Source organism: Talpa occidentalis, unplaced genomic scaffold, assembly GCF_014898055.3.
Source record: "Talpa occidentalis isolate TD23 unplaced genomic scaffold, MPIMG_talOcc4v2.1 talOcc4.3, whole genome shotgun sequence".
NCBI lineage: Eukaryota > Metazoa > Chordata > Mammalia > Eulipotyphla > Talpidae > Talpa > Talpa occidentalis.
This window is the reverse complement of record NW_023603184.1, coordinates 122,797,396-122,810,713: the sequence shown is the minus strand read 5'-3', so window position 1 is coordinate 122,810,713 and position 13,318 is coordinate 122,797,396. Positions and strand designations below refer to the sequence as shown.

The following is a 13,318-nucleotide window of genomic DNA, read 5'->3' as shown; positions in this document are numbered from 1 at the left end:
TTAACTGTACATATTTCCTAGCTCTCTCCATTGAGAGAGTGTAGAAATAGTTATACTCCAAGAGCAATGAATATATGCAGCTCCCAGAGGTTTCTATCAGTAGATAGCATTCCCCACTAAAAGAAATCAGAGCTGCATGAAGACATGATGTGTCTCTGAGGCAGAGAAAATTACTGGATTGTCTTATTTTGCTATTAAAGTAAGGAACTGTTCAGGTGAAGAGTCAAAAGAGCCAGGTTGAAGAAGCTCCTACTGGCCAAATCTGGGGATAATCTGCACATGAAATTATGTCAATAGATTAATAACCCAGTGAATAAAATAAATGGAGAAGATAGAGCTCATTTTGACATTAGAATGTCAACTAATAAATGTAGAAGAAGATGGAATTTTAAAATCAAAATTTTTACTTAGCATATCAATACTTGATTCAAGCAGGAATTACCAGTTGATCAAAATTAATACCACAAATAATAGGGCAAAAATATCTTTGCCACTTGATGTGTTCAATTGAGAGGGCCACAACATTGCAACTTGAATAATGAAGAAACATCAGATAAACCGAAATTTAAGGGGATTGTATATGGCTTGTACTCTACAAAATGTCAAGGTCTTGAAAGACAAAAGCTGAAAAACTGTTCCAGATAAAAAGCGACATGGCCACTAAATGCAATGTGGCATCCCACGAATACAAAGACAACAACTAAAGGAAAGGGTATTGCTAGGACATTGAACAAAATTTAGATATAGACTGTGAATCAGATAGTAGCATGTCAGTGTTCTACATAATTTTAACAATTGTTCTATGGTTATATAAGAGAATGTCCTTTGTTCTTGAAAAATATACTAAGGTTTTTAGAGATAAAGGAGCATGTCAGAACTAACTCTGAAATAGTTTAGACAAAATTATATTATGCTTAAGTCTATGCTTTATACTCGCGTATTAAAAAAGAGCAAATGATAAAGTACAAGGGACAATAGATTAAATTTACAGTTGATAAATCAGAGTAAAGGGTATGGGATCTCTGTAATATTCTTGCAACTTTGCTGTAAGTTTGAAATGGTATCAAAATAAAGTTACAATATTTGACTGTAAAGTACAAGTTTTAATTATTTATATTTTTGTCCTAATACTTACAAAAATGCTCTAAATAATATTGATATTTCTCTTTCTCTGCTCTTGATGGTGTACCTGTTTTGTTTGGTTTTGTTTTTCTAATGTTAAAATTTTGTCCTAAGTATTTTAAATGGGTCCTTTTCCTTTTTTAACGATTGCATGAATTTTCAAAAGGTTTTGGTGTGAGCCTCTTGGGATCAAGAATCATTTTTTGTTTGTTCTCTTTGCTAAATATACCTTCTTATATGTCGTTGGTTTTCCCTCAATTTCATTGTGTTTCTTCTCCTACTTACAGAGAAAGCCTCTAGTATTGGAAGGAATTGATCTAGGGGCATGCACAAGTAAATGGACAGTGGATTACCTAAGCCAGGTCGGAGGAGCGAGAGAAGTGAAGATTCATGTTGCTGCAGTTGCCCAGATGGACTTCATTAGTAAGAACTTTGTATATAGGTATTTCTTCTGAGGTTTACTCTGGACATACAAATAACTTTTTTAAAACTTGTCTTTTTTTTTTTTTTAAAGATTTATTTATTTATTTATACAAGAACCGGGGTACAGGCCAGATGTGCGGGAGGGCGAGAGGATTCACCAGAGACAGCGGGGAACAGAACAGGCAGGCTGACGAAATACACTGTTGAGGGGAGCAGCGGGAGGGCAAGACAGGAGAGGTCTGCTGCACCATGTGGGACGCTCGCCAGCTGGCCGGGATCGAATCGGCATTGCAGAGGCTGCAGGCAGCTTGACAGTGCCAGGCAGCTTCATAGTGCGGTGCTCAACTGCCTGTGCCACCAGGGGAGGCCCGCACCTTGTCTTTTTTTTTTTTTTTTTTTTTTAAAGATTTATTTATTTATTTATTCAAGCACTGGGTACAGTCAGAAGCGTGGGAGGGTGAGAGAATTCACCAGAGCCAGAGCGGGGAGCAGAGCAGGCAGAAGGACCAAAGTACAGTGCTGAGGGGAGCAGCGGGCGGCAGGTCTGCGTGCCGTGCGGGACCCTCCTCCGGTAGTGGCCAGGGAGCAGACAGGGATCGAACCGGCGCTGCAGAGGCTTCGGGCAGCCTTGCAACCCAGCGCTCAACCCCTGCACCACTGGGGAGGCCCCGCACCTTGTCTTTTGACATGATAGAACCACTTACTAATTTTTAAATGACTTTTAAAAGACAAGATTTTTTTTAAAGGATTATACAGATTATACAAAAACATTTATAAAGATCAGTTTTAAAAAAGGGTGTATACCCAATATTCTCTGGAGTCATGGAAGGAATTGAGGATTTTTTTTTTTTTTTTTTAAGATTTATTTATTTATTTATACAAGAACTGGGGTACAGGCCAGATTCACGGGAGGGTGAGAGGATACACCAGAGATAGAGTGGGGAACAGAACAGGCAGACTGACGAAATACACAGCTGAGAGGAGTAACGGGAGAGACAGGAGAGGTCTGCTGCACCATGTGGGACCCTCCCCGGCTGGGATCGAACCCTGGCTGCAGAGGCTGCGGACAACTTCACAGCGCGGTGCTCAACTGCCTGTGCCATCAGAGAAAGCCTGGAATTAAGGATTTTTTTAACTGGAGTTAATTACATCTAGAACTGGGTGTGTTTTATTCATTTAGTGCTTTATTAATTGATTGAACCTATCCCATTAGTAATTCTTATCTAGAGTAATAAATTCTAAAGTTTTCCCCCATAATATTTTTTAAATTTTTAATGCTTTTATTTTTAGAAGATTTTCTAATTCCATGTTTTCAGATAAATGTAAGCCTATGTTTTTATTTTTTGGCTGCCTTCTAGAGGAATGTAGGACAAGTAGATTTCTTGTGGTATGGTATTTTCATCAACTTGGAAAACTTTAAAAAAATACTTTCCTCTTTTGATAAAATAACTTTTAACAAATTTTTTCCCCTCATGTTTGTCATTTTATGCTTTGGGACCTCCTAAAAGTAAGTAAGAGAGTGAAAAGTGCAGAATGTCTAAACTTGAAAACTTTAAATGCGGTAATCTTATGATGTTACTTATTCCCATGAGTTTTATTTAAAATGTTAAATTAAAAGTCAAATGACTTCCAAATTCTGAGCACGTGTAGTTCCCAGCAAATTCAATCTGTTGAAAAACAAAAGACTGATTTTTAAAGAAAGGTGGCTTTCACTGTTCCTTCCAGAGTTTAGAGATGAGTTAAACAGAGCTTCTAATGTCCAGTGCCATTCCTTTCTCATTAGAGCTTTCCAGGCTTGTACAGGAGCTTGCCAAAGCATTTTACAGTTTTTGATCCTTTGAATATTCATCATTATAGTTTTGGTTTTTAATAGGACATGAATTGAATTTAATTGCCATAAATTTTTCCAAGTGTAAGAACTTTTCATTTTTTATTAAATCAAGAAAGTGGAAGAAAGTGCTGGAATGATGAGTGTTTTTCAAACTGCAGTTAATGATGTTTATTTTCCAGAAATTCCAATGCCATAACAAATGGGTATTGAAACTTCGTCTTAAATTGCCTTGATGTTTTGTCATGTCTTATAAACTTGTTTTGAAGCACATACATTATGTAATACTTCTTATTCCAACTTCCTCCAAGTCTTTCATTAGAACTAAAGAGTTGCAAGATTATTTTCTTAGTACAAGAAAGAAAGATTTAGTCAATTTTTGCAATTGCCAGGGACATTGAAAAAAGAGGGGCTTCTAGACCAACTATTTAAAAGTAAGAAATTCTGCACACATACATCACTATCACTTCAGTTTAAAGTTGTATTTTTTGCTTATTAAACATTTGAAGATCAATTTATTTCCACATTAACTTTTACTTCTTCTTGGTAACTCTCACTATTCCAGAGTCAGGCTAGTCTTCACAAGAAGAACCTTCTGTGGTAAAAGAATAGTGTTGGATTCATCTTGTCAAAGCTATTTTTTAAAAGTCTGAATCTTATTTAAGCTTTACCACTTCTACCTATCATTTAATTCATGTCATCATCCTGCTTTTAATGCTTCTTATATTTTCTTCAGTCCTGGTCTTAATCTTGCAAAGCAGTCATTCCAAAATAGGAAATAGGACAGTGAAGATTCTTCTTCTTTTCTTTCTTTCCTTTTTTTTAAAAATGTGAGTTAGAAATGAAGCTTTATTGGTAGTACACACTCGAGTGAGTGAGGGCAGATTCAGAGGAGAATTGCCTGTTTTTCTTTCTTTTTTTCCAATGTTAATGACCACTTGCTTCTAATGGATACATTATCATTGTTGTTTACTTCACCATTTGTCCTTTAATAAGCTCTTATCAGATGCTATTACTCATTTAAACTTCAGAACAATTTATGAGGTAGAGTTTTTAAAAATAACTATATGGATGAGAAAAACATTAAGTTACTCCAGATCATGTAGGTCAAAATGATGGAAGAAAGATTTATATCTAAGTTTAGCTTCTAGGTTCCTTCAGGGAACATAGTTCCACCATCTGGTTGCACTTGGGGAAGCCAGATAATCTGCTTCCAAACAAATATTTATAGTCCTTTAACTAACTTTCTAGGTTAGACAAGGTTCACCAGTCAAGGGCCATTTTTTACAATAAGCAGCATTACTTGATATCATAGTTGACATTTCCCATTTATCTTAAGCCAGTATGTTTCCAGGAGAACATTACTAGAAGGTAAGCTCACAGTCATTTTGTTAGAGAATGAGAAAAGGGTTTTGTTTAACCTTTTTCCCTATGTCTTCAGTATAGATTTTAAGTGAATGATACTTGGTAGTAAAAGGGAAAATATTACAACTCTCAGTCAGCGTTTAGAGATTGGAATGTGGTGGGGTAGGAGAAGAGAGTTTTGACCCAGATGATTTTCAGGACTTTATTGTTTTGTGTTACTGATAAGGTATTTTTAAGTACAAGATTCTAGAAGGCTGGAGGGATAGGATGGTACCTCGAGAGGAAATGCCCTCTATGTTCAAGAAGGTGAGGTAAGGGACGCAAACTTTTTTCCATGGTGTTCAGCTTTATTTGCCAAGATGAAAGGAAGTAGGTAATTGGACAGAAAAATGAAGAAGAATGAAAATGGGTCACTTCACTGGAATTCTCCTTGAGATAGTCCACAGAAACCTCAAAATGACAGAGGTGGTACAGGAGGATGAGAACAGTGTTAGGGCTTCTGTGCTCTGCGGTGGTAAGGCAGGAAGATCGGTTGCAGGGTGGGGAGGGGGGAGACTTTATTTTCATTGGACCATTTGTCTACTCTCTTCCAAAGTAGCACAATTAGCTTGTCCCATTCATCACAAAACTTTTTGTCTCAATGCTTGAAAACAGGTTGCAAGAAGAGCCTGAAAATTTATGTATTCCCAGAGAAAACCAGGTAGCATATCACTGATAGGATATCTTAATGTACAAGATTCTAGAATTTTGATGGGATAGGATGGGACCTTGAGAGGGAATACCCTCTCAAGGGTATTTTTCTAGTAGTAACTTGAAAGAGGATATTAATAGGTGAGATGGATCCATCTGTACCATAAATTTTAAAAAACTTAATTCTTGAAATCAAAGTTACATACAGCCTAGGCCAAATAAGTACATGACTACTTTTGAAAATAATAGAATTCTACATAATGGATTATACAAAAAAAATGGATATTGTAAAATAAGATCGAATCCAATTCCAGCATATCTATAAATTAGTGCTTAGAGTATTACCAATTGGTTTTATTAACTCCGAGGATTCTTGGGTGTTTATTTCAGAACTTTACCTTTTGACAAGTTGATTCAGAGGGCAGCTGAAGAAAAGCACAAAGAATTCTTTATTTCAGAGGTAATTTGTTTTTAATATTTTATTTAGTTATATACTTAATATATGCTAAATGGATTTTCTTATAAAAAATGGCAGTCATACAAGAACTATTGCCTTCTTGATAGCTATTCTTAGGCTTGGCTGTGTGTGCCATGAATCCTAACTAATTATTGGGTCTCAAACCTTGGCCAAATTATTTTTCTTCACTTCAGTATGTTCATTTATAAAATGGCAATAAAAACAGTACCTATTTCATAAGGTTTTTATGATAATTAGATAAATAAAATCTGTACAGTGCCTGACAGAAATTATTCATTAAATATTTAGCTATTAATATTATTGCCTTTGAAAATGTTCTCTGATATGCAAATTTCAAATGCTAATAGAGAACATTATTTTCATATCTTATTGATACTTAGACTTTCTACAATTTATTATTATAGTTGTTGTCAATGTGATTTCTATTGCATATTTACTACAATGTTTGGGATTACAAATCTATTTAGTTACCTTACATAGTACAGCTTTAAAAAATTCAATTTAAACACCTTGAGATAAGAATTGAACCATATCTATAGTATAGATTAAAAAAGTGACTTATCTCAAAAGCACATTTAAAAGTAATTTTTTTAAAAAGATTTATTTATTTATTTATACAAGCACTGGGTACAGTCAGAAGCGTGGGAGGGTGAGAGAATTCACCATAGCCAGAGCGGGGAATAGAACAGGCTGACCGAGGAAATACACTGCTGAGGGGAGCAGCGGGAGCGGCAGGAGCGGTCTACGCACAGTGTGGTACCCTTGCCGGTGGCTGAGGATCGAACCGGTCCTGCAGAGGCTGTGGGCAGCTTCACAGCCCAGCGCTCAACCGCTGCGCCACCAGGGGAGGCCCAGTAAATTTTGTTTTTAAGCTTTGAATATAACTTTTGTCTGCATTTGAGTTAGCTGTACTAGTGGTCAGTTTGGTTGTAAAAGGTGTTGTATTTTCAAAATTCATTTATCAGGGGCCTCCCCTGGTGGTGCAGAGCTTGAGCGCTGGGCTACAAAGCTGCCCACAGCCTCTACAGTGCCGGTTCAATTCCCGGCCGCCGGTGAGGGTCCCACAAGGTTCGACAGACCTCTCCTGCCACGCCCGCTGCTTCCCTCAGCAGTGTATTTTGTCAATCTGCCTGTTCTGTTCCCCGCTCTGGCTCTGGTGAATTCTCTCACCCTCCTGCACTTCTGACTGTACCCAGTGCTTGTATAAATAAATAAATAAATCTTTAAAAAGAAAAAATTAGTTTATCAGGCAATGATTACACTAGGTTACCACCAGGACCTCTTCATACTCTGGAGGTCTGTGATTCTATAACATGGCTAGAATGGCTACTAAAACTGGTTCTATTAGCCACACCTGAAAATGTTTTTAAACCTTATAACTATGCTTTACCATGTATATGCATTTGCCATTTTGTATTTTCCTATCAGAGGTAACAGGTATGAGCAACATGTTATAAATAACCATGAGATGTCAAGTAAAGTAAAAACAATGACAGGATAAAGGATAGAAGTTTAAAAAGTATGTAAATAAGATGAATGTGGACTATCAACTCAGTGTTTCAGGAAGCAGATGCTAAATTGGAATTAGGAGTATAAAAGGTTTATTGGAGAGTAATAAGGAGAAGGGAGGATTAGGTAAGAGGAAGCCATCAGATGATGATGGGGATTTGACCAAGTCTCTGCCAGCTCGATGTGGAAATCCTGAGATTATACTTTTGGTAGAGGAGTCCTGCATTGGGTAAAAATGTCTGGGCCTTTTAGCTTCTTGCTCAGTCATTAGCTGGGCTGTGACACAAAGAAGGGTGTCTTTGGTTCAAAGACTGAGGTGGACGTATAGGACTTGTCACTTGGGAGCCGTAGTTAATCACACTCCTAGCACCAAAGCAATGACTCCTTCTTGAAGGCAACTCTGTAACTAACTGCTTCATTAGTTAATTTTTTATAGTAAATCCTGAAACATTAGAACTGGTTGAAAACTCTTAGAATTTTGAAGAACATACCTTAAAACTTGTTTTTCTAGTAATTTATAGACATTACCTGATACAGTGCTAGCCAGAAATAAGAAACAGTGTATCTGAGAGTATAAATTCATGGTTATAGACATAGAATATGTTGTTAAGGCAAGTGAGACATATTTTGAAGTTTGTTTTCTGATAATGTTGATATAAAAGAGGCAGAATTCTGGGCCTCCCCTGGTGGCGCAGTGGTTGAGCGCTGGGCTGCGAAGGTGCCCATAGCCTCCGTAGCGCCGGTTCGATCCCCGGCTACCGGCGAGGGTCCCACATGGCACGACAGACCTCTCCTGCTGCGCCCACTGCTCCCCTCAGCAGTGTATTTCATCAGTCTGCCTGTTTTGTTCCCTGCTCTGGCTCTGGTGAATTCTCCCTCCCGAGCTTCTGACTGTACCCAGTGCTTGTATAAATAAATAAATAAATCTTAAAAAAAAAAAGGCAGAATTCTTTAGTTGAATTTTCCTTATACTTGACCTAGTATATTTTATTTCTCTAATTATAGGAAATGCAGGCAGTGGTAATGTTTTATAATTCAAGCAGTTCTCTATTACACTCAGTGAAGTTGTGACTGACAATTTTTTAAATTTTTTTATTATTTATTTTTTAAAGAATTTTTAAAGATTTATTTATTTTTTCTTTTTAATTTTTTTAATTTAAATTTTATTTTTATATTCCCCATACAATTACAACCCCCTTATTTTGACCCCAAGCCCTCCTTTCCCTGCCCCCCACCCCCCATTGAGTGTCTGGTTCATAGTTATTTGTTGATTTTGATATTTTCTTTCTTATATTCTTTTTCCTGGTCCCTTATTTAAGTTTTCTAGATTCCTGCTATGACTGAGACCATCCGGTATTTTCCTTTCTCTTTCTGGCTAATTTCGCTGAGCGTGATCCCTTCCAGCTCCATCCATGTTGTTGCAAATTGCATGTGTTTATTTTTTTTGAATGCTGAGTAATATTCGTGGTGTATATGTACCACATCTTCTTGATCCAGTCATCGACTTTTGGGCATTTGGGTTCTTTTCAAAGCTTAGCTATTGTAAATAGTGCTGCTGTAAACATAGGGGTGCAGGTGCTCTTTGGAGTTGATGTTTCTGTGTCCTTTGGGTAAATAGCTAGGAGTGGAATTGCTGGATGATATGGAAGCTCTATGTTTAGTAGGTCAAGAAATCTCCACACAGCTCTCCATAGTGGTTGGACCAGTTTGCACTCCCACCAACAGTGCAGGAGTGTTCCTTTTTCTCCACAACCTCGCCAACATTTGTTGTTGCTAGTTTGTTTAATATGTGCCATTCTCACTGGCGTGAGATGGTATCTCATTGTAGTTTTGATTTGAATTTCCCTGATTACAAGTGATGTTGAACATTTTTTCATATGCCTGTTGGCTATTTGCATTTCCTCTTCAGAGAAGTTTCATTTTAGCTCTTCTGCCCATTTTTTGACTGGATTATTTTCTTTGTTTTTGTTGAGTCTCATCAGCTCTTTGTAGATTTTTGTGATCAGTACTATTTAATTAGTGTTGTGTGCAAAAATGTTCCCCCAGTCGGTGTGGTTTCTCTTTGTTTTGGTTATTGTCTCCTTTGCTGTGCAGAAGCTCTTTAATTTGATGTAGTCCCAGCTGTTTATCTTTGCCTTCACTATCACTGCTTTGGGTGATGTGTCTGTAAAGATGTCTTTGATGTGCATATCATGTAGTGTTTCGCCTGTATTTATTTCCTTCTATGTATTTTATGGTTTCAGGTCTTATGTCTAGTTCTTTTATCCATTTTGAGTTGTGTTTCGCCTTTATTTCCTTCTGTGTATTTTATGGTTTCAGATCTTATGTCTAGTTCTTTAATCCATTTTGAGTTGGTTTTTGTGCATGATGTTAGGTAGTAGTCAAGCTTCTTTCTTTTGCATGTAGTGACCCAGTTTTCCCAGCACCATTTATTGAACAAACTTTCTTTGCTCCAATGCATATTCTTTGCTCCTTTGTCAAAGATTAGTTGACCAAAAATCTGCGGGTTTATTTCTGGATTTTCTATTCTATTCCATTGGTCTGTGTGTCTGTTCTTGTTCCAATACCATGCAGTTTTGATGATTAAGGTTTTGTATAGTTTGAAGTCTGGGAGTGTGATGCCTCCATTCCCATCTTTTTTTTTCAGAAGAGCTTTGGCTATTCGGGGTTTTTGGTGGTTCCATATGAATTTCATCAATAATTGTTCTATTTCTTTGAAGAATGACATTGAAATTTTTATTGGAATAGCATTGAATCTGTATATTGCTTTTGGTAGGATGGCCATTTTAATAATGTTTATTCTTCCAATCCATGAGCAGGGGATGTCTTTCCATTTCTTTGTGTCTTCTTCTATTTCTTTTAACAGTGTTTTATAGTTTTCTTTGTATAGTTCCTGTACCTCTTTTGTTAGATTTATTCTCAAGTATTTGTTTCGATAATAAAGGGATGTTTTTTTGATTTCTTCTTCAGATTTATTTTTTGTGTATAGGAAAGCTACTGACTTTTGCGTGTTGATTTTGTATCCTGCCACTTTACTGAACTGATTGATTAGTTGAATTAGTTTTCTGTGGAGTTTTTGGCATTCTCTATGTATATTATCATATCATCTGCAAATAGTGATAGTTTGACTTCTTCTTTTCCTATTTGGATTCCTTGTATGTCTTTCTTTTGTCTTATTGCACTGGCTAGGACTTCCAGTATTATATTGAAAAGCAGTGGTGAGAGTGGACATCCTTGTCTTGTTCCAGATCTTAATGGAAATGCTTTTTTCAGCTTTTCGCCATTGAGAATGATACTGGCTGTTGGCTTGTCATATATGGCCTTTATGATGTTGAGGTATGTTCCTTGTATCCCAAGAATTTCAAGGGCTTTTATCATGAATGGGTGTTGCACATTGTCAAAAGTTTTCTCGGCATCTATTGATATTATCGTGTGGTTTTTATATTTCTTTTTGTTGATGTGTTGGATAACGTTGATTGATTTTTGGATGTTGAACCATCTTTGTGTCCCTGGAATGAATCCTACTTGGTCATGGTGAATTATCTTATGGATACATTGTTGGATTCTGATAGCTAAAATTTTATTGAGGATTTTTGCATCAGTGTTCATTAGGGAGATTGGCCTGTAGTTTTCTTTTTTTGTGTTGTCCTTGTTCGGTTTTGGTATTAGTGTAATGTTGGCTTCATAGAACGTATTTGGTATTATCCCTTCCTTCTCAATTTTTTGAAGAGTTTGTGAAGGATAGGCACTAACTTGTTTCTGAACGTTTGGTAGAATTCATTTGTAAATCCATCAGGTCCTGGGCTTTTGTTTTTGGGGAGGTTTTTGATTACCATTTCAATTTCGCTGCTTGTTATTGGTCTGTTTAGGTGTTTAATTTCTTCTTTAGCTTTGGGTGATTGTAGAGTTGTAGGAATTTGTCCATCTCCTCTAGATTGTTGAACTTGTTTCCATATAACTGTTCATAGTAGTTTCTGATTATTCTTTTGATTTCTGCTGTGTCTATTGTGATTTCTCCTCTTTCATTTGTGATCCTGTTTATTTGTGCTTTCTCCTTTTTTTCCTTTGTGAGCCTGGCTAGGGGTTTGTCTATTTTATTGATTTTTTTCGAAGAACCAGCTCTTGGTTTCATTGATCTTTTGGATTTTTTTTTAGTTTCAATTTCATTTATTTCAGCTTTGTTTTTCATTTCTTCTATTGGTTTTGGTTTTTGTTTTTTTTTTGTTCTTTTTCTAGTTCTTTGAGCTTCAAGATTAGGTTGTTTCTTTGGGTTCTTTGGGTTGTTTCTTGATGTGAGCCTCTATTGCTATATATTTTCCTCTTATTACTGCTTTTGCTGCATCCCATACATTTAGGAAATTGGTGTCCTCCTGTCATTCAATTCAAGGAATTTTTTAATTTCTTCTTTGATCTCATTTGTCCAGTGGTCTTCCAGTAGTGTGGGTTTCAATCTCCATGAGGTAGGAGAGTTCCTTGTCTTCTTTTTATGGTTTATTTCTAGTTTGATGCCTTCATGGTCAGAAAAGATGCTTGGTATGATTTCAATCTTGGTGTATCTGTTGATGTTTGTCTTGGGTCCCAGTATGTGATCGATCCTGGAGAATGATCCATGTGCTCTTGAGATAAATGTGTACACAGATTTTTTTGGGTTTAGTGTTCTATAGATGTCTGTTAAGCCCAAGCGCTCTAGATCCTTATTGAGAGCTTTAGTGTCTTTACTTATTTTTTGTCTCGATCTATCCATTGTTGATAGTGGTGTGTTGAAGTCTCCCACTACGTATGTGTTTTCTCTGATGTCTGTTTTCAAAGATGATAATAGTTGTCTGATATATTTTGGTGTTCCTTCGTTTGGTGAATATATGTTAGAGTGTTATTTCTTCTTAAAGTATTGTCCCCTTGATCATAATGTAGTGACCGTTGGGGTCTCTTTTTACCTTTTCGAGTTTGAAATCTGTTTTATCTGATGTAAGTATAGCTGTTCATGCTTTCTTTTTTGGTCCATTTGCTTGTAGGATTGTTTTCCATCCTTTAACTTTGAGTCTATTTTTATCTTTTGTAGCTAAATGTGTTTCCTGGAGACAGCAAAAGGTTGGGTTTTGTTTCTTAATCCAGCCTGCGACTCTGTGTCTTTTTATTGAAGAGTTTAGTCCAGTTACATTTAGAGTTAATATTGATATGTTAGCATCTGTAGTTGCCATTGTGTTTGTCTTTCCTTTGATTTTATTTATTCTTTTAATAACTTTTTTTTTTTTTTGGCCTTCTTTCATTGTTATTCGTCCCCCTGAGGTTCTGGCTTTAGGACTCCTTGTAGTATTTTTTGGAGTGGGGGTTTAGTCGTAATGAAATTCCAGAGTTTCTGTTTGTCTGGGAAGGTCCTTATTCTTTCTTCATAGAGGAAGGATAGCTTTGCGGGATAGAGTTTTCTTGGAGTCTGTTGACTATGTCCCTCTACTCTCTCCTTGCCTGTAGTGTTTCTTTGGAGAAGTCTGATGTCAGTCTGATTAGTTTTCCTTTGAATGTTATCTGTTTCTTCCCTCTTGTCAGCTTCACTATTTTTTCCTTGTCTTGGCTGCTTGGGAGCTTTACTATTATGTGTCTTGCTGTATTTTTCCTTTCATCATATAAGTTTGATGTGCTTCTTGCTTCTTGTATATCAATTTTCAGCTCCTTCTTCACGTTTGGGAAGTTCTCTTCAGTTATTTCCTTGAATATTTTCTCTGTTCCTACATCTCTCACCTCTCTTTCTGGGATTCCTATAACTCTTATATTTCCTTTCCTCATGGAGTCAGATAGTTCCTGAAGTCTTTCTTTGGTCTTTTTCCTTCGTACTTCTCTTTCCTTTTCTGTTTTGGTTCTTTTTATTTCTGTGTCTTCAAGAGTACTTATTCGTTCTTCCATTTCAT

General features: G+C 36.5%; 1 protein-coding gene across 1 annotated transcript in view; it reads left to right on the top strand.

Annotated features, from left to right (window-relative positions):
* TYW5 (tRNA-yW synthesizing protein 5) overlaps positions 1-13,318 on the top strand; it is a 30,551-nt gene that overhangs the window by 3,700 nt on the left and 13,533 nt on the right. The window contains exons 2-3 of the mRNA XM_037523790.2: positions 1,410-1,564; positions 5,819-5,888. Of these exons, the coding sequence (XP_037379687.1) occupies positions 1,410-1,564; positions 5,819-5,888 (225 nt within the window). The remainder of the gene's footprint in view (positions 1-1,409; positions 1,565-5,818; positions 5,889-13,318) is intronic.